This window comes from Idiotropiscis lumnitzeri, chromosome 12 (genome assembly GCF_059441095.1).
Source record: "Idiotropiscis lumnitzeri isolate Australia: NSW breed Sydney's pygmy pipehorse chromosome 12, RoL_Ilum_1.0, whole genome shotgun sequence".
NCBI lineage: Eukaryota > Metazoa > Chordata > Actinopteri > Syngnathiformes > Syngnathidae > Idiotropiscis > Idiotropiscis lumnitzeri.
In genome coordinates this window covers 20,657,104-20,675,987 of record NC_142402.1, presented here as the reverse complement: position 1 = coordinate 20,675,987, position 18,884 = coordinate 20,657,104, and the positions used below count along the sequence as shown (strand labels likewise).

Genomic DNA, 18,884 nt, shown 5'->3' with positions numbered 1-18,884 from the left:
CCCAGATTGCAATTTATATGTCTAGACTCTAGAGCAACTTTTGTTTTTTTTCTTCTACATTTTTTGGACTGGTGTGACTACAGTTATGTTCGTCTATTAGCGTTTGTCATTTCCCTTCACTTACCTTTACTGCCCATTTAGTGTATATGCAGATACGATCTAGATCATTAAATCCATCCCTGTTAAATGACTGAATATTGCGCAATAATAGAGCAAGAATGGCAGACTAAGACCCATTTGGGGTCATTTTGATCCACGTTCTCGCCAGCACTCCACGGCCTTAAAACAATTTTCTTGGCTGCTAATCAGACGTCTGCTTCATTTTTCCCAGTTCATCCTGTGGGAAATTACTTGCAAGTTTCAGTTCATTGTTTTGGGCTCCCACAGTATCATTACTATTTCGGACCACTCTTGGCGGCTCGCTTATGGTTTCCCAAGTAAAAAAAATAAAAAAATTTGCTAACGATCCGCCGCGTAACTAGCTGTATAAAGCCGAATAAAGAGAGCTAGTTAGCGAATCGCAATGAACGCAGCCGAGCACTTAGCGCATAAAGAGACACTTATTTCCCTCCGGGGTTTGATGAGGAAAACAAATGACTGATGGATTTGTGTTGTTGGACAGAAACAAATAAATGATACCGTAATGCAGCTCTGTGTCTGCTCGATGCTTCATTAATCAAACACGGCAACAAGACACCTTGGAGGGGGTTCACAAATTGGCTCCGCTGTGCGCATCTGGCCACGAAAGATACGGCAATATATTTTCTTTTCGACGCTCGGGATGCGCTTGATTGCATCAATCATGCATCGAAATGCCAAGGGGAGGGGGGGGGGGGCGGTGTTTCTACGCAGTGGCCGCCCGGGTCAGCACACAGTCCACCTCAGCGACGTCCGCCATGTAAGTTCACAGTACGGGTCCAACAGGGAGAGGAGGAACCTTGCGGGCTTGACAACGGCTAAGGTTGGGTCGACTTCTCGAGATGATGCAGAGAAAGGTCGCGATGGCAAACTAAATCTAAATGCATTTTTGAAACGAGCGTATCCATCAGGGCTGTACGATGAATTACATTTGCAATCAAATCGGGATTTGATAAAACGCAATTTGACTGGTCATTGAAAGTTGAGCGGCGAGATTGAAAGGCGGCAGACATGGCGACGGTGAAATTGAAGCCTGCTCGTTGCATGGCAGTGTGAGTAATAAATCGCAACGTATCTGTGCTGATAATTTGTCATTTGGGAGCCGTCGAGTAAACGACAATGATTGACTTGGCGTCACGTCTCTGATGTTGACAAAATCAAAACGCATCATTTGAAAATGTTGTCAGCGTTCATATATTAAGAGGCATCGATTACGTTCACGCCACACTTGTATGTTGCCGCGGCGATTGATTGCAAGACGGCACGTCAAAGACTTTTGTTCGGTTCCACCTGTGATGGCAAGAGATAAAATAAGAGATAAAAGTATTATCATGGCACCTGGATTTGCTACCTGCGCTCTCCTGAAAAAAAAAAAAACGGGTTTACATGGCGCCACGTATTCCGATTTTAAAGGATCCGAATGCACGTACTTCTGTTAGCTCCCGCAAACCTTCATCGGTTGCACAATACAAAGACAAATGTCTTTTCTTTCGGCAGGTTTCAGATTCAGGACATAGAAGACAGAATTTGTGAGCAAAATAAGCGTCGGGACATTTGTGAACAAGGAAAAAAATTCACATTTAATTGATATCAAACAGGAGTTGAATTAAATATCAGCTGACAATGGGTTCTTACAAAAGAAATAACCTGAACCGAATCAGTGCCGCAACAAACGAACACGTTTTTTTTTTTTTTTCAAACCGAATAGTTCCGTTAATAAATTAACAAGCGAAAAAGAAAGAAAAGTGTCGGCAAAAAGCAAAAAGTCCCGGTGACACGTTTCCGTCCAAGAGTGAAAGCAAATTTTCCATGAAAGCAAAAAGCACTTGACAAGCACAGATGTGAACATATGGATTCGTATCTCTCGCCAAATACGCATTTTTTTCTTCATTTTTTGATCATACAAGTGAAGTGTGAGAGAACAAAAGCACATTTCCTCCATTTTCGATTCACCTTACATGAAGAGTTCTATTAACATGGAAGAACGGTTAACTACGGAATGGTTGTCTTTTATTTTCTTTTTTTTTGTAAGTTTTTTTAAAATATTTTTTTTTAAAACATTTTCCTTACCTTTTACACTAGCGGTACAGCAAAATATAAATTCTTTAGCCTTTACTTTGACAACAGTTAATTGTGCAATAGAGAAAATAGTAGGCCTGAGTTTGAATTGGTCTTTTCATTACTTTACAATCGCGGAGAAACGGGAGTTGGTCTGGAAAAAGTCGGGTTTGGGATCGGAGATGTGTCGAAAATAGGATCCGAGACGCGTTGGAGCTTGAATATTTCAACGTGTTTGAATAATACCAATTTGAGATGCAAAGTAAATTTTACGAGATTATAAATATGCCCTCGTTTTTTTTTCTGGAGCACATCATCTCTTCATAATAATAATATAATTTCAATATTATGTAATATATAAATAGAATGATTTATTAAGGGTTAGGTTGAGCAATTGGTGCATGGAAAAATCCGTATTGCGCAATCTCAAACAAAAATCGTCCAAAGAATGATGTGCTAGAAAAAAAAAAAGGAAAGCCATGTTTTAAATCAGAGCCGAAAATACATTTAGGGCCACATAAAGCCATCTCTGATTAAAATTTGTTGTTGACTCTGCGAACTGTGACGTGGGACAGAATGTAGCCAATCGAGAAGTGGACAAGGATGCGCCCATAAAAAAAAATAAAAAAATTCACGTCCCGCCAGATGTGATATTTTGTATCAACGCGTTTGCCAGATGGCAAGAAGTAGTTTCCAACGCCAGACTTTATTGACCAACATCATCCTTCTCCAACTTTCCCGCCTCGTGCCCTTCGATAACATTCAGGAAAAAAAAAATTTTTAAAATCAATGCAACATTTTTTGTGAGATCAAAATTGATCTCGAGAGAATTCTGTCACGGAGGACTGGATTCTAGAACAGTGGAGCAGAAGATTTACGTGCGTGTGGTGTTCTGTGTCGAGATTATCGGCACACAAAGTTGGATCAAAACTGGAAAACGACCGTTGAGCAATAAACAATCTTTTAAGATTTCACATATCTTGAAACGTGGGCCTTAAACAGTCTGACAACGAGGTGTTCACAGTCCACATTCGGGCCTCACAAGAACGTCTTTAAGTGTCAAAAAAAAAGTCACTGAATCATTCCTTTACCCACCCAACGAGGCCCCAACTCGGGGGCGCTTGTGGAGTGCGGAGCCGGGCTCAGCGGCTCACCTGACATCGACCCCAAAAAGCCGCCCGCTCGGGTTCCAGCTCAGAGGCTGGTGATGATTTGCATTTGTCCGTCGCCGGAGGCGTCGCCCTCTTGGGTGGCGGGCGGCGCCGGGGGGACGCAGCCGTTACTGGGCACTCGGTTTATGTGGTAGTAGGAAAGCGGGGGCGCGTCCCCCAGCTCGGGCATGCTTTTATGGTACGCGTCCTCGCCGTCGCTCCGGGCGGACGGGGAGAGCTCGTCCTCTTCTTCGTCCTCGGGGGGGTACGGTGAAGCGGAGGGCGAGTCCCTCAGGTTGGGCATGCTGGTGTAGAGCGAGTCTCTGTTGTTGTTGCTCGCGTCGTCCCCCGGCGTCACCGTCTCCGCTTGGCCCTCCAGCGGCTTGGGCGCTTTTTGGGCGTTGTAGAGGAGCGAGTGAGTCCTTTGAGGCAGGAGGGGGGCCTCCAGCGCCTCCTTGTGGTGGGGGTGCAGGAGCAGCTCCAGGGGCACGTGGCCTTCCCGCCCACTTCCTCTCTGCGGGGACGACGCCTCGACGTGATCCGCCTCGATGGCGTCGTCCTCGCTGCCGCTTCCGCCGCCGCCGCCGCCGCGGTCCGCGGCCGCTCGGGTCCGCGATGCCGGCGCCGGGTCTCTATCACGCTGGCCGTCGCCGCGGCCTCTGGGGACGGCGCGGGGCCGCAGGTTGTTGTGCACGATCTCGGATATGATCATCTTCTCAAAGGCGGCGTCGTCCAGGTTGAGGCCCCCCATGTCGGGCGGGGGGGCGCGCACGCCGACGGCTTCATAGTCGTCGTCTCGCAGGGAGTAGCTGTTGTTGAAGTTGCCGTTGAGGGGGAGGGTGTCCATGGCGCTGATGTCCCTGCTGTTGCTCAGAGACTGCTGTCCTGCAGCAAATGACAGACGGAACACGTCAGATGACATTTTGCCGTCTTTCGATCCCAACGCGAATGCGCCATCCACGTGGACTCGAGATTGCTCATTTCATGAGGACGCAATTTTGGCGAGAGACAATCGAATGCGATGTCCACAAACGCAAGGGTATTTTTGAAAAGCACTTTAAATTTAACTATGTACATATATTAAAAAAAAAAAAAAAAGGAAATAGCAAATTCATCCCATTTGCTATTTACAAGTGGCGCTGCAAACCCCCTCCCCCCAAAAATGCGCAAGTTGAAAGAAAGTCTCCACCAAGAAAAGAAAAAAAACTTTGTGACTTGAGTTAAAAAAAAAAAAAAAACGTCTGATCAAGTCACGGAATTCCACCGGGTCTTTGAGAAGCTTTGCAAAAATCTCACGGAACAAAGAACATAAATACAATAACACTTCAAATAAAAATGAGGAAAATTGATCATTGCAAAACACTTCCAAATCTGACGAAACAAGATAAAATTGAAGGCATAAATGAAGAATTATATGCGACAGTGCTGTGAAGAAAAAAAAAAAACAAAGGTAGGGTTGACTTTTGCAAAGTACTATGCAATTTTCATTCTTTTTTTCATTTTAATATAACTGAATGAACTTTTTTTTTCAGTTTTTAGTTCCTAACTCCACAAAATATACCAGGAAGGCTGCAAAATGGCAGCTCATTAAAACAATTTAAGCGAATGTTTCATGAAGACGTTAAAATCATATTGGACGCAATTGAGTGGCACGGCACTTTCGGAAAATTAATTCTTTTTCCCAAACTAATTGACTTACCCATGCCCCCCCCCCCCTTTTTTAAAAATTCAATAAAAATACCCATGTGTTTGTGGACGCAGCCTACAAGCTGATCCCGAACAATATCGGCGTCATGAGGAGAGACGGCAAGATGTGAAGAAACACAAAAAGGATCAGCCAAGTCGAGCACGAGCAGCAGTAAGCGAACAACACAGCAGCACACAAAAGCAGCCACAGACACACTGGGAAAAAAAAGGAAAGCGAAAAAGAAAAAGCACAAGCGTCTTGAACATGAACAATGAATAAAACATTGCACCCGTTAAAAGAAGACAAAAAAAAAACGAGCGATGTGGAACACAGATGGGCCGCCACCTCTGTGCGCGCTCCCCTCCACAATAAACACACACACACACACACACACGGGCACGGTGCAATGACTCACTTGGCCACCACTCACATCAAGTGTGTCTGCTCAGGCTTTCTGCCCTGAGCACAGCTGATGTGCAAAAAAAGTGGGGAAACAGAAACACCGGTTTTCAAAATTGCAGCAGCAAGAAAAAAAAAAGTGGAAAGTGTGCGGGATTCAGTCGGCTCGTGTCCTTCGAATAAAAAGATAATCATTTTGCTTTGTTGGGATTTTTTCTTTTTGTGCGCGTGGGACACTTTTGGAGGAGGACAAAAGCAAGGACGACTGAATGGTGAACTCAGCAGGTGAAGGACAAAGCTCAGCGGCAAGCAAACGTCTGCTAGCTTCAATTATTCCAACCTCCCAACCCTCACTTTTGATTGACACATGACTTTTTACTTGCTTTTTCGAAGACACGTGCACGCGCGCGCCCATTCGGCTTTTTCCAATGTCAAATTTAAGCACTTCCAAGATCCATTTGGAAAGCTTTTCCAGCTGCACATTTATACGGCTTAGCGTAGTCTTGCGTCGTCATTCGGACGTCGTAAAAAAACATGACAAAGAGCATTCCAGTAGTTGCCACTTTAACAAACGTATCATTTGATTTTTTCTTCAATTTAAGACAGCTCCTTTTTACACTACAAAACGCATGATTTAAAACAAATTTTTTTTAACCTAATTGGAGCTGTAATAACATCAGGATTATTATGCATATTACTTTTTAAAACTTTATTTACTTTGCTATGGAAGAAGAGTTAAATGATGGTCGATCTACCTGAATTAAAAAAAAAATTGATATGATTTATATGAATCATTTATATGATTTTTTTGGTACAAAATGAGCATTTAGTTTTTTATTAAATTTTCCAATAACACAAAAATAATTAAAAAAAATAAATAAACAAAATAAAATGAAAAAAAACTATTTTGTTGAAGGGGAAGTTAATTTTTTACTGCCATTGACGGCTAAAGACGTCAAAGATGCATTTTTTTTTTTTACTCGGCCGGTAGTGAATGAGTTAATATTGCGTTTGTGGAATATAACTTGAGCAACAAATTTTATCCATCTCAGGTGGCGGCCATTTTGTCACTTGCCGGCGACTAAAAATGACATCACAGTTGCTCATGGCTTCGAGAACGGCCGATCACCAGCTCAGCTCACATGTCCAACTTCAGAATTTATTAATTATTATATATCGTAAAATAAAACGAATGAAACTCCAATAAAAAAAAAAAAAATGCCGAAAGACAATCAATGCCACAAACCAAAGTTGCGCTTTGTTCCAAGTGTTCTGAGTGAGCTTTTCATTTGACGTATGCGCGTCGGTGACGACTGTTCAGTGAGCCGTCTAACGACCATACACGCCAAATAAACCTTCCGGCACTTTTTTCCCGACCTTGAGAAGGCGAGCTGGAGTGTTTTGTTTGTTGCTGCGGCTGCTGTTTTGCCGAGCACTTGCGCTAACCTTCATACGCTCGCTCTCGTTTGATGTACTTTGATTTCACGAGAGGATTTTATGAGCTGGCTACGCGACGAGGCTTTTTGCGGCGAGCTGACATTTTAGTGGCACGGGGAGAGGAAAAAAAAAAAGAAAAAAAAGAAATCCAACAAAAATATGAAAAGATGACAGTTGGTGAACATGAAAGAGATTTCTTCGAAAGATGACAAAGGAAAAAAAAAAAAGGAGCACCGGGGTGAAAAAAAGGTCAGGAGATTATTGGACACATCTCCGATATTTGCGTCGATGCACAAACAGATTTTGTCCGCTGAGATTTTTGTAGATTTGGCGCAGAAGTGACCAAGCAAAGATGGCAACTGAATCCGAGTGGACGCGTGACAGCTGCACTCTGGGAATCACTCCAGTAGGAAAATTCATCCAAGATGTTTGCGAGGAGGAACATCTGCCGAACATTACTTAATATTAACACACTCATAAGACATGTCGCTCTGACTTCTTTAGTTTTTTTTTTCCTCCCTAAGGCGCTAAATGTAACGATTATAGCAGGCTAAATGTGAAAAGAAGCTCACTCCTCCCGCCGCGACTTTCCTACTTGGGGAAAGTGTCATTCGTGTTTCCAGGAAAACCGCCCTGCATATGTTAGCCTGCTCCTTGATGGACTCATAAATACGGCCGTAAATGTGGCGAACGTTCCTCCAGAGGCGAGGCGAAGCCGCAGCTAACAGAAATGTTTAATCCAAATCAACCCTTCCTACTTCAACGAATGTCATTTCATTCAATAACATCGAGTTCTCGATTTATGAGCGCTAAAGCATAAGACGACGTTTATGTGTTGAAGATTTTGCTATAGCGCTAGCATGGGATAGTGTGACGCTCACCCGTCAGAGGTCATGACCTTTCCATCCGCTTCCTTTGGCAAACATTGTTACTCAATATGAAGACAGTACTCAAGAACATACTACAGAAGAATGAGAGTGTCTTTGGATGAAGTATCCAACCGATACGGTCTCCGTTTAAGCTAGCAGACAACAACAAAATTCCGCTTTTCTACAGCTATTGTCCAAAAATGGCGGCTAATGCTAGCAAAGATATCAGATCTCCTGAATTTTCTGAAGGATTGTCAAAGAGTTTCAGGTCATTTAATGAACTATTTTTTTTCCCCTCAGTCAGTGTCGATGTACAGAAAATGGACAAAGACATCTGGAAATAATAAAAATGGTGCAAAAAGGAGCAAGGAGGGTGTTATGAGGCAATACTGAGACATCATTGTAGCATTTTGACTTTTCACACCGTGACCTTGGCTTTGAGCTTGCAAAACTTCTGCGAAATCTTTTGACACACGAAAACTTAAATGAAAGTTAAAACATAAAAAATTACAAACCATAAAAAAAAAATATATATATATATATATACATATATATATATATATACATATATATATACACATACACATATATATACATATATATATATACATATACATATACACTTCTCACTTATTGCCCTGATTTGATCTTAGGTAGCAACGTTACAACATTCCAAAAAAAATACAACCGACAAGTACTTTTTAAATGATAATAAAATAAAAATTCCGAAGGCATATATTAAAATTAGAAGAAAAGAAATGCTAAAAATTGTCACACAAAACAATTTAAACAATACAAAATTTAATATCTAAGCTGCTCAGCTTCTTTTTGACGGTCGAATATCAACATGAGAATAAAATATTTTCTTCAAAGAAGCTGCACTGACTGGATGGGATGAATTTTGGATGCGACGCTTGTTTTTTTTTTTGTTTTGTTTGTTTTTTTACTTGATTGGGTAACAATTGATGACCAAAGAGTGTCCGACGATAAAGGTTGCGTTCAGCTGAACTTTGCATTTGCGCCACTGGCGGCCTTTCATCATTCTGCTGTTGCTTTTCTCCATTCTCTTTTATCATCAAATGGGGAGAATATCTGAAGGCTACGACCGTGCGCCCGCGCTGCATCACGCACGTCTTTTCTTCCCTTTGATTGGCCCTTTTTTTTTTTTTTTCCCTCCCCCCTTCGGCTGCGCCAGCTTGGAATGAGGTCACCGCAGACACAAGTAAACATCGACTAAACTCAAGACAACTGTTACAAAGTGTTCCTCGCCGCTGACCGATGATCAGTGACACAAATGATCGGGAAAGACCTCCCGCCAGATGAGCTAACGATCAAACTTTTATCCTTTTTTTTTTTTTTTAAATCAGAGATCCAAGTCAACTTTTCTAAATGTTTTTTTTTTTGCACTGATTCCAAATCTGCCTTTTTCTCCCGCATGTCAGGTTTTTATAAAAATAATATACAAATGGTAAATGAAGTGCACTAATTGTAGCGCTTTCTCTCCACCTTATGACGGCCGAAGCTCGTTCATTCAAGCATACGTTCATGCGCAAATGTGAGGCTGTTGCCGTGCAAGGCGCTTCCACGTCCACTGGGAGCAAATATGGGCTCAATATAAGACGCTTTGTAATACAGAAATATATTTCGGAATATTTATACATTTGATGTGAGGCTAAACTACAGGTAGAATTATTTTTTTTTCAAAACATTATAGTGATAAATTAATTAATTAAAATGTTTTTTTTTATTGCACTTTGCACATTGGGAACATCGAAACATCATTGATATGACATTTTGAAAGTAACTGGCACAGCACTTACAATTAAAAACGCTCGCATTTGGTGATTTCTTTTTTTATTTAAATCAACTTACGCGACAATGCAACAAAGCTAGCGAGTTAGCATTAGCGCCTGCGCAAAAAGTGAAACGTGCGGCTTCGCTCGGGTAACCTGGTCGTGTCAGCTTGAGCGCTCAAGTCTTGAATGCCGATGTTGGAAAATGAGATTTCACAGCGTTTTGCGCTCCTCTTTTGCTCCGCTAACGAGCGGCGGCCTACGCGGTTAGAGCCTCATTCCCGGCGGAATAAGACTTTGTTTAAAAAAGAAAAAAGAAAAAGAAAAAAAAAAGTGGTGGGCTCGAGCCCAGCACAAAGACTGGAGATTCTTTTATCTCTCACATTTCCATCGTGACTTGATTCTGATTATGTCAAAGTTGGAACATAAAAATGGAAGATGTAAAACGATTTTCTTTTCTGCGCCACAGGCTATATCAAATACAAAAATAAAAAATACACAAATAAAATCATAAAATGACAAATATAAGTAATTAAATACAATTTTAAAAGATTTTTCTTCTTGAAATTCTGATATGACATTTGTAACATTTTTTTTTTCTTGTCAAATGATAGATTTTTGTAACATCCTAGCTGATATTTCAGGTAAAATTCTGACTAAAAATGATTTATTTAATTTAAAAAATATATATAATTAAATAGACTGTATACATGTTCGTTTATTTTATATTATTAAAAATGAATAATAATAATATTTTTTGCAAGTAAACTAAAAATAGAAAGGTAAAGGATTTTTGTGCTGATTCCAAATCTGCCCTCATAATAATAACAACAATAATAAAACATGTAAGATATTTATTCATATTTCTGAATTTAGTGTTAAAAACAGTTGGATTTTTCCTGACATTAAATGGGTGTCAAAAATATGAAGCCATCTCTGATTCAAATCTGCCGTTGACCAGCGTTTTAAGAATTGGATGTTTTTATTTTTCTCCCGACAATCTCTCAACATGTTAGCTTGCAAACAAATCAAAAGCGCAGACAGACGGCGGAGGCAGGAGGTGCACACCTGGGGAATGAAAGGTCGGTGGCGAAGGCGTGTTGCACACCACCGTCTCGGCCAGCAGGTTGTTATAAGGGTTAGTGTCATGGGTGCGGAGGAGGGGGTTAGTGAGGAGGTAGTTGCCGCTCATGCCTGAAAGAAGAGAAGAAGAAAATGTCAGTCTGAACACTCCGGGAAAAGTGAAGGAAGGCGGCCTGAGAAAAGTGGCGCACCCGAATTGCCCGCCATCACGAGCACGCTCATCTCACGCCACTGTCAAAATAATCACCACAAAGCGTCCGGCTACATTCATTTTACAAAGTAGAACAAACGTAAAAAGCCTTCAACACCCTGTCAAAGTTGGTGCACCCCCATCGCTCCACCGCCACATCGCCCCAAAAATCCAAACAAACCTTTTTAAACTCAAAGCTCGTTGATTGATTTGACATCGAACGGCCTTTTCGGAAACTTTCGAAGGCGCACGCACACCCGCATTGTTGACGCACAAACCAGCCAAATCTAAAGAAGACCAAATTGGATGCAGACGCTGGAGAAATAAAAAGTCTACACACCCCTTTCAAATGCAAAGTTTATTATTACGCATGTGACAGTTTTCAATTCAATTCAAACTCAAAACACACCTGCCAACATTTAAAGTGCCTCTGATTAACCCCAAACGGAGCTCGGCTGTTCTAGTAGGCTTTTTCTTTTGCCATTTTCATGGAAAACAGTACAAGAGATGGTCCTCGGGAGAACTCCCACAGCATCAGAGAAGAGCATTATTGTCCAAAGATGGCAGTCAGGAAGTCAAGAAAATCATCAAGTGGAAAAAAAAAAACAGGGCAAAACACGGACATGACCGAGAATTGATTCAAGTTCGAAAACTGATGAAAAATGCTCAGGGACGCGAAAGCAAAAAAAAAAAAAATCAGCGTTTTTTACTTTTCGGCCCAGTGTGTATTTGAGTTTGACACTCCTGATTTACACCCGAAAAAAATCAGAACAAAGCCAATTAGGCATCTTGCTGGAAGTTGACGCACTCCAGGACCCATGAAGACGTTCGCCTTGGCGAGACGTTATCCAAGCGAGCAGTCAAACAATATTAGCGCGGCGTGTTGACAACGCGATCATCCGCGGCGTTTATGCAAAACAAATTCCGCCATACAAAACGCATCCGGTCGAGACGCAAAACAAAAACAAAGCTTTCTTATCACCCGCCGCACGCCGTTTGTGGAAAGAATATAACGAGTCATCGCGCTCATTTAGATTTAGGTCGACGAGCGTTCTCTTTCTCGGCACTGGCATGCTTTTTATTTAGAAAAAAAAAAGAATAAAATGAAGCTTGCGATTTCTAATTACGTTCCAAATGTGCAGCAGCGCAGCGGGGCGCTTTGGCAGTGTCGAGATCCATCCCAAAACATGCTCTGACCTCCGCCTGACTCGCTCATCCCGCCCCGCCTTCCTCCTGACAAGCTCCGCAGGCTGCCGATGAGCGAGGTGAGGAAATGCCTCGGCTGTCTCCAGTGCCGCCGTTTCAACGTGTCGGGCCTCAAATATTTTTAAAAAAACTTTTTTTGTTGTTTTTTACAGCAGGAGAGAGCGGCAACTCCGGACGTTGTGATACGCGATTGTGTGCTATTTTTGAACGTTTAATGTTGAGAAAAAAAAAAAAAAGAAACAGCATAAAAGTCAGCATCCTTCCCATCGCCGCCTCCGTGAAAGCGACAGACAGCGAGAACGGCGTCTCAAAGAGAATGGCGTCTGGCGGCTTGCTTACCCTGGTTGAGCGTGGAGGTGCTGTTTATGTCTCCCGAGATGAAGGAGGACTCCGACTGCTTCCTCACCGTGTCGTTCCACATGCGCCTGATGCGGCTCTGCGTGCAAACGCAAGGGGAGACGCGCATCAACAAGGGTGTCGCCGTGAGCGTTTAAGTGGCTTACCGTTGTCAACATTTCTGACGCGACCCAACTGAAAATGGAGAATTGAAAGATTTTTTTTTTGTTTTTTTCCGCCACAATGAGAAATGTTTAAATGGATCCAAATCAGTGTGTCAACCTCGAGTGTTCAATTTCACTTTGTCTAAAAATTCGTATTCAGTTCCGACAAATAACGCATCTTTGCTTATCCCTAAAGTGACAGGCAGCGCAATTCAAGGCTCCTCCACTAGATGGCAGACTGCAGAACTAACCTGTGTTTTCTCTTTGTTGCCGTTCACGCCACACATGAATTTCAATTCACTTTTTTGGTCGACTCAACAGGCCCACATTTCACACTGAGCAAGTTCATTTGTGAGCAAATTGAAACTAAATCGGCATCATTTCAGGATATTAACCTTTTGTGACAATTTTGTGTACAGCGAATTTCTCTAATGAAAAATATGTGCTTTGGTGCTATAAAGTTTGGGAAAGTGTAAATGAGTCATTTCATCCATTATATCAACTTTTTTTCCGCTTTCTGACTTGATGACTTTCCATATTGAGCGGAAGGCTTTAACAAAAGCAGGACGACTCCCATCTTTGTGTAAGGCAGTGCTTCTCAATTATTTTCTGTTACGCCCCCCGCCCTAGCAAGAAGAAAACAATTTGCCCCCCCCCCCTCCCCATGTGTGATTCTACTGTCTTAACTGGTTTCAACTCGATATGTGTGCAAGGGTGCAAATAGTTGAAAATGAAGAGCCAGGGAAAAAAGTTTTCCCACCATCTACTCGATTCTGCGTGGAGGGCTCTGATGCGCCAAAATTGTGGGCGACGTGAGCGCCGTCAGGTGTTAAGCTTCACACTGGCTTTCTGCCCCACCTCAAATACTACGCTTGACACCCGATTCCGTGCCGAGACCTTTCACACAAAGCATCCCCTAAAGCCTGAAAAGAAGAAGCAGAAGAAGCTCGATTCCTCTCCTGCCAACCCACAAACCCACAAACACGCACGCACGCACGCACACGCACGCACGCACACTGTGCGGCTCTTTAATCTGCTCACCACTTTGTCTTATTGAACAGTTTTAGTGCGTTTGCGCTCGGAGGTGTGCGCCTGAATCCCAGACCTTTGAGAGCACCGACGCCGCTGAGATGACTGATTCAAGCGGCGTCGACATGCCTCACTCCGAGGGACCATCAATCCGCCGAGCGCCGCGGGGAATGTGGATGAACACGGCGGGAAAGACTAGTCAAGCTGCGGCACCTCAACTTTACTCGACTTGTGAGGCCGCGTTGGCATGGTTACGCGTCAAAGTGAGCAATCACAATTGGAAAACTAACATTATTTTTCTGTGCGTGTTTGTGTTTTTTTTTTGTTTTTTTCTTTGCTGTTACCGACCTGCGTAGCGGAAGAGTAGCGCGCCGTGGTCCGAGACGTGGCGGTCTTTACCGAGCCGTGGGGGCCCTCGGGCGGCAAGGTGCCGCGGCACTGAGACTGACGGAAACATTTGCTGTACTCTTTGCGGACCTGCGCAGGAAAAAAGACCCGGTCACCAAAAAAAAGAAAGTGTGTGTTCAGAATGTTCTAATGTATTATCTGAAGGCCTCGGACGAATAGTGCGTGCTACTGGTATCCTGAAATCTGCCTGGCAACACCAGCTAGCTGAATTCTGATTGGATAAAAACGCTCAACCACAAATTCAACACTAGGACATAATATGACATCAATGAGAAGAATACGATCATGATTTCTCGATTATGTTTGGCCAGCAGAGAAGGTCTTGATGGTCTTGACCGCCCACCACTGATGTGATGTCAACGTTCGTTTGTCTTTGTAATGCAGCAGGGACACATACGCAACCGTTGCACAGGATGTGCGGCTTAGCGAGCGACTATTTTGCAATCCTGAACTTACCTTCTTCTGCAGGAGGCAGTGGAAGATGAAGATGAACATTCCTTGGAGGGTGTTAAAGATGGTGAAGAGGTACGCCATGACAATGGACGACTCGTTGAGGAAGAACAGACCGAAGGACCACGTGAGGCCCAGAAGACAAAGCAGAGCAAACGCTCCCAACACCCATGACCTGACGAAGAGGGGACGAGAAAAAAAACTTTCAGAGATGGTTTTCCATTCCGACAGACGATCCGAGGAATTGTGCTCTTGAGTTCCGAGACGGCAAAGCGAGCATGTTTTGCCTCGGCGGCTTCCAGGAAAAAGCCTGGAGGAAATGCGATCACTGCCAAGTCAGTTTCAATGACGACAACTTTTTTTTTTTTTTTTTATGGATACACTGCCGACAAGCGAGATGCCCCCAGAGAGAAGCGCTCGACTCCGAGAAACCTTAGCAGGAAAAATGAAACCCGCAATGGAGAAAGACAGCCGGTGGCGCGCAGGACGGCATTTTGGCTCCTCATCGCGCAGGATGTAACCTTCCGTTTAACTTTTGTGCACGCGCGGTTGATTTGAGTTTGAAAGCGAATTAGCGGCACTTAATGAGATGTGACAGCTGGCGATGAAGAGTCAAAAATGAGCTAAACAAGTTTTGATTAGGAAATCTATAAAAAGCGAAATGTGAAAAATGAGAGAAATTGGGACATTCATCACGTCGGCTTGTAATGATGATCACTTTTTGAGCTTTTTCCATCCGCCGTGCGTGCGGCTGAACCCATTTTCCACAAATTCCTGTAAAAAGACCGCAAAGGGTCTCGTGATGCCGCCATCAAGAAAAAAATTTGTGATCCGCAAGCGAAGAATACTGAGCTGCCAGAAAAAAAAAGAGATGTTTTTGCGTTTATGCACGAGCAAAAAACCTTTTTCAGTTGTGGCTTGTTTGCATGCTCGATTGGGTTTAACTCAGACAACCAAGTTGAATCTGAGCCTCTTACATCTCAGAATTCATTTTTCTAAATTTTCATTTATTTTTTATTTTCCCTCTGCGTGATTTCAAATGCAGTGTGTCGGAAACGTAAAATCCTAACTTTGTCATCGATAGGCCATCTTGTAACAAAGTTCCATGAGTTATGCGCTCCGTACTTTCATTTTCAGGATCTAAAAATATAACTCATTTGTAAGACCCGCATGAAAATTTGACTTGATTAAAAATAAAAGCATGCTCTATTGGGTGTGAGTCAGGCAACTTGTCAATTGAAGCATTTCAAATTTCTTTTCTTTTTTCAAAAGGCTTGACTTACTAATTATCCATCTTATGGTGGAATGAATTTGAATTTGATCTCAATTCATACACGCCATGACACTGACGACACTCGATGTGGTATGCTTTGGGCAGTGAGCAGTTTTTTTTCTCTTTTGCTCGGGCAGAAATCCAAAGCGATTGCGGTAGCGTTTGACATCCGAAAACTCGGCCAAGTCTTTGATGGTTGTCATGGAAATTGACCAGAGCAGGCTGCCCACGTTTGTCTTTGGTGAAGCAGCATGTGGCTCATTGCCCACGTTACGTTTGTGTTCCAAGTCACAGTCAACCATCGGATTGTATATGTTTGCGGTCACAACACGTTGACGAGCTGCCAAAGACCTGCCAGGCTGCATTCCGTACATTCACGCTTGAGCGGAAATGTCTGAAATTCCTAACGGGTACACATTAGAAATGGAAAAAAGGATGATATTCTTTTCTGTTTTTAGACTGAGCGACACGTGATCCTCCCGGAGCGATGCCGCCTCACCTGATACCGCCCAGCCTGGTGGAGTCGGGTTTCATGGAAGTGGAATGCTTCACCATCTTGGACATGGTCACCACCAGGAAGATGACGTTGACCTGGGACGAGAAGCAACAGCGGCGGGAGGTTAACAAGAGGTCAACGCCAGAGCTCGACCTGATCTTCAACAATGACGGGATGCTTAATCTGACGCGCGCACGTCCAGTCGTGCACGTGATCAGAAAGGCATCGACAAACGGCAGCAGACAAGCGGGAGAGTGGAGGTTTTTATTTCCCTTTTTAAATACGTCACATTTATTTTTAACGGTGGACGACGGGTTAGCACGATGGCCTCACAGTGCGGAGGTCGCGGGTTCGATTGGTTGCCTAAAAGAGACATTGTCCGAAGCCATAAATTGTACATAAAAAAAAAAAAACCTCTGGAAGTCGAATAAAGCCCGCCCATCCTTGCCTGGATTTTCCCATTCAAAGAGAACTCTCAAGTACGCTGAAATCTCCTTTGCGAAATTCCCGAAGGAGTTTATTGTGAGGCGCAAGAGGTTGTTTGCAGCCGAAACAAAAGGGAAGCGTGCGAGGAAAGTCAACGAGCGTATTCCGGATGGTTTGGTCGCGGCTGCGCTCGACTTCCGTCTGCCCGACGCATTGAAGGCGGTAACATCCGAAAAGATGCCCAGGAGGAGGCGTTTAAGGCGCTGAGCGTCCGTGAAAAGAAGCATCGGTGCCAAAATGCTGCTTTGAGGTCACGCATGGATTTACAAGCTACGGACAGACGGAACACGGATGCGTGTCCGTGCTTCCTACCTGTCAGCAGCCACTTAAACGATTCAAACTAAAGAACGTCTGGTTGCTCGTGCGAGCGAATGGTCGTCACATCAGCAACAAACTCCAGCCGGAGAGACGTGAAGGCATCACGAATTGCTGAGGACAAAAAAACTTTTGTTACAAATAATGTCAAATTAGTTTTAGACAAGTTGCACCTCCAACTTGGAACATTTTAGTCTTCCCAGAAAAAAGTTGAAGGGAAAACGAAGATTATTAAAGTTACTGCTTTTCTCCTCGCCATAAATGAAAGTGCGAGTCACGATTTGGCGCCCATTTGAGGTCACGATCCTCCGCCAAAGGTCGTACGGCCCACCCACTCGCCGCTTCCATTTTCTTTTCACACCGAGCATATGACCTTCATGCCCGAGACGACTCTTGATGAGACCCCCCCCCCCTTCGCAACACTTTGTTTACGATTGCGGAGGATTTGTTTTTTTTTCATGTCCTCGTGTCAGCAGAGCAAATGGCGCCGCTTGGCTTTCATGCAAATTGATCCATAAATGGCTTGTAAAAAAAAAATTTAAAAAAACGCACAACATGTTTTCCAAGCTCAACTTACCACGATCACAAAAGTGACGGGCCCGATGAAGCTCCAGATGAAATGGTTGTCCGCACGAAGCCAGCACCTGGAGAGGACAACGAGCGGCGCTCAGGAAATCGGCTCAATGCCAAAACAAGGTCACGTTTTTGAGCTAACAGGCCGCAGCGGTGCCAGCGGCCACGCAGCGCGACGTTAACGACGCACGGCGAACGGGCCCATCTGTCCGTTTAAAACTAATGGAACACTCGAGCCCAGAAGTTTGCACAGCCGCGTCTAATTGCAGCGGAGAATGGGACGCGCATCGCATCAACGCTCAACATTTTCTTGCAATTAATTCAGATCGACGCTCACAAATCCATGACGCCAATCTGTAAATAAATTGGTGGTAAATAGAGATGTGGTGAACGCAAGATCCATATGTACTTAGTCAAGCGTTAAATGTCAATTAGTCGGAATAAAATTAACGTGAGGTCCAATCATGGCCGTCGAAATGATGCTTTTATCTTCGCCGGGTTGCATTGAAATGAAAAACAGATGTTACTCAAGAAAATGCTTTTTTTTTTTTTTTTCAAAAAACTTTCAAACTGCTTCTTTGTCGTTCTCTGCCGCACTCGTTTTGGAATCTATTTTCATCGCCACCAGAAAGAAACTTGACATTTTTCTCTCTGTTGCCATGGTGACTCGAGATATCGGGGCTCCGTTGATTTTTGTTGCGGTCACGCCGACGCTCGCTCAGCTTTAGTTGAACATACGATGACGTGACCGTTCAGGATTCCAAAAGTTTTAGATTTCAGAGAATTCGGATTCCGTTTTTCACCCACGGACAGCGCTTTGGTTGCTGGCTTAGACCACTCAAACTTGTCTTCACTGATTAAAAAAAAAAAAAAAAAAAGGAAGGAAAGTGGGCCAGCAAATTTTGAATAATTAATGTAATAGGACACATCTGAGATTGAGAATCTCAGTCGTCCGGGTCGGGCTCCGCGTAGAGCTGCTGCTCTGCTCCTCCAGAATTGCGAGGACTCAGAGGAGGTGGCTCGGGCCTCGGTTCAGGGATGGCAAAGTGATCTGGGCACCGGGAGGAGACCCCCGAGATGCACTGAAGAGACTGAAATTATGTTGGATTGTTAAGGCTTTTGCTTCCAAATGTCGTTCGCTGCTGTGTTCGGAAATGCTTTGAGCCGAAATGAAGCTCCAAATCTGCTTCACGAACCAGTTGCAGTATTTTTGGACTCCTCTGGGTTCAACATTGGGCTGAAAGCACACCGACGTGCCATTTTGTAAACCAACAGCGCCATCTACAGGACTCCAAAATACGACAACTGCTTCAGGAAGCTCATTTGAAGCTTCATTTTCCCCA

The 18,884-nt window shown here is 43.6% G+C and overlaps 1 protein-coding gene across 9 annotated transcripts in view; it reads right to left on the bottom strand.

Moving 5' to 3' along the window:
• Positions 1 to 1,947: 1,947 nt before the first annotated feature.
• adgrl2b.1 (adhesion G protein-coupled receptor L2b, tandem duplicate 1) overlaps positions 1,948 to 18,884 on the bottom strand; it is a 96,702-nt gene continuing 79,765 nt past the window's right edge. For 3 of the 9 annotated variants that reach the window (XM_088311554.1, XM_088311553.1, XM_088311555.1), the window contains 7 exons: positions 17,546 to 17,612; positions 16,171 to 16,262; positions 14,405 to 14,573; positions 13,889 to 14,017; positions 12,351 to 12,447; positions 10,601 to 10,726; positions 1,948 to 4,232 (listed from right to left, as the gene is read on the bottom strand). In XM_088311554.1, the coding sequence (XP_088167680.1) occupies positions 3,391 to 4,232; positions 10,601 to 10,726; positions 12,351 to 12,447; positions 13,889 to 14,017; positions 14,405 to 14,573; positions 16,171 to 16,262; positions 17,546 to 17,612 (1,522 nt within the window). In that variant the 3' untranslated portion in view covers positions 1,948 to 3,390. Of the gene's footprint in view, positions 4,233 to 5,449; positions 5,504 to 10,600; positions 10,727 to 12,350; positions 12,448 to 13,888; positions 14,018 to 14,404; positions 14,574 to 16,170; positions 16,263 to 17,545; positions 17,613 to 18,884 lie in introns of all 9 variants that reach the window. The other 6 variants (XM_088311556.1, XM_088311557.1, XM_088311560.1 and 3 more) reach the window with 5 other exon arrangements.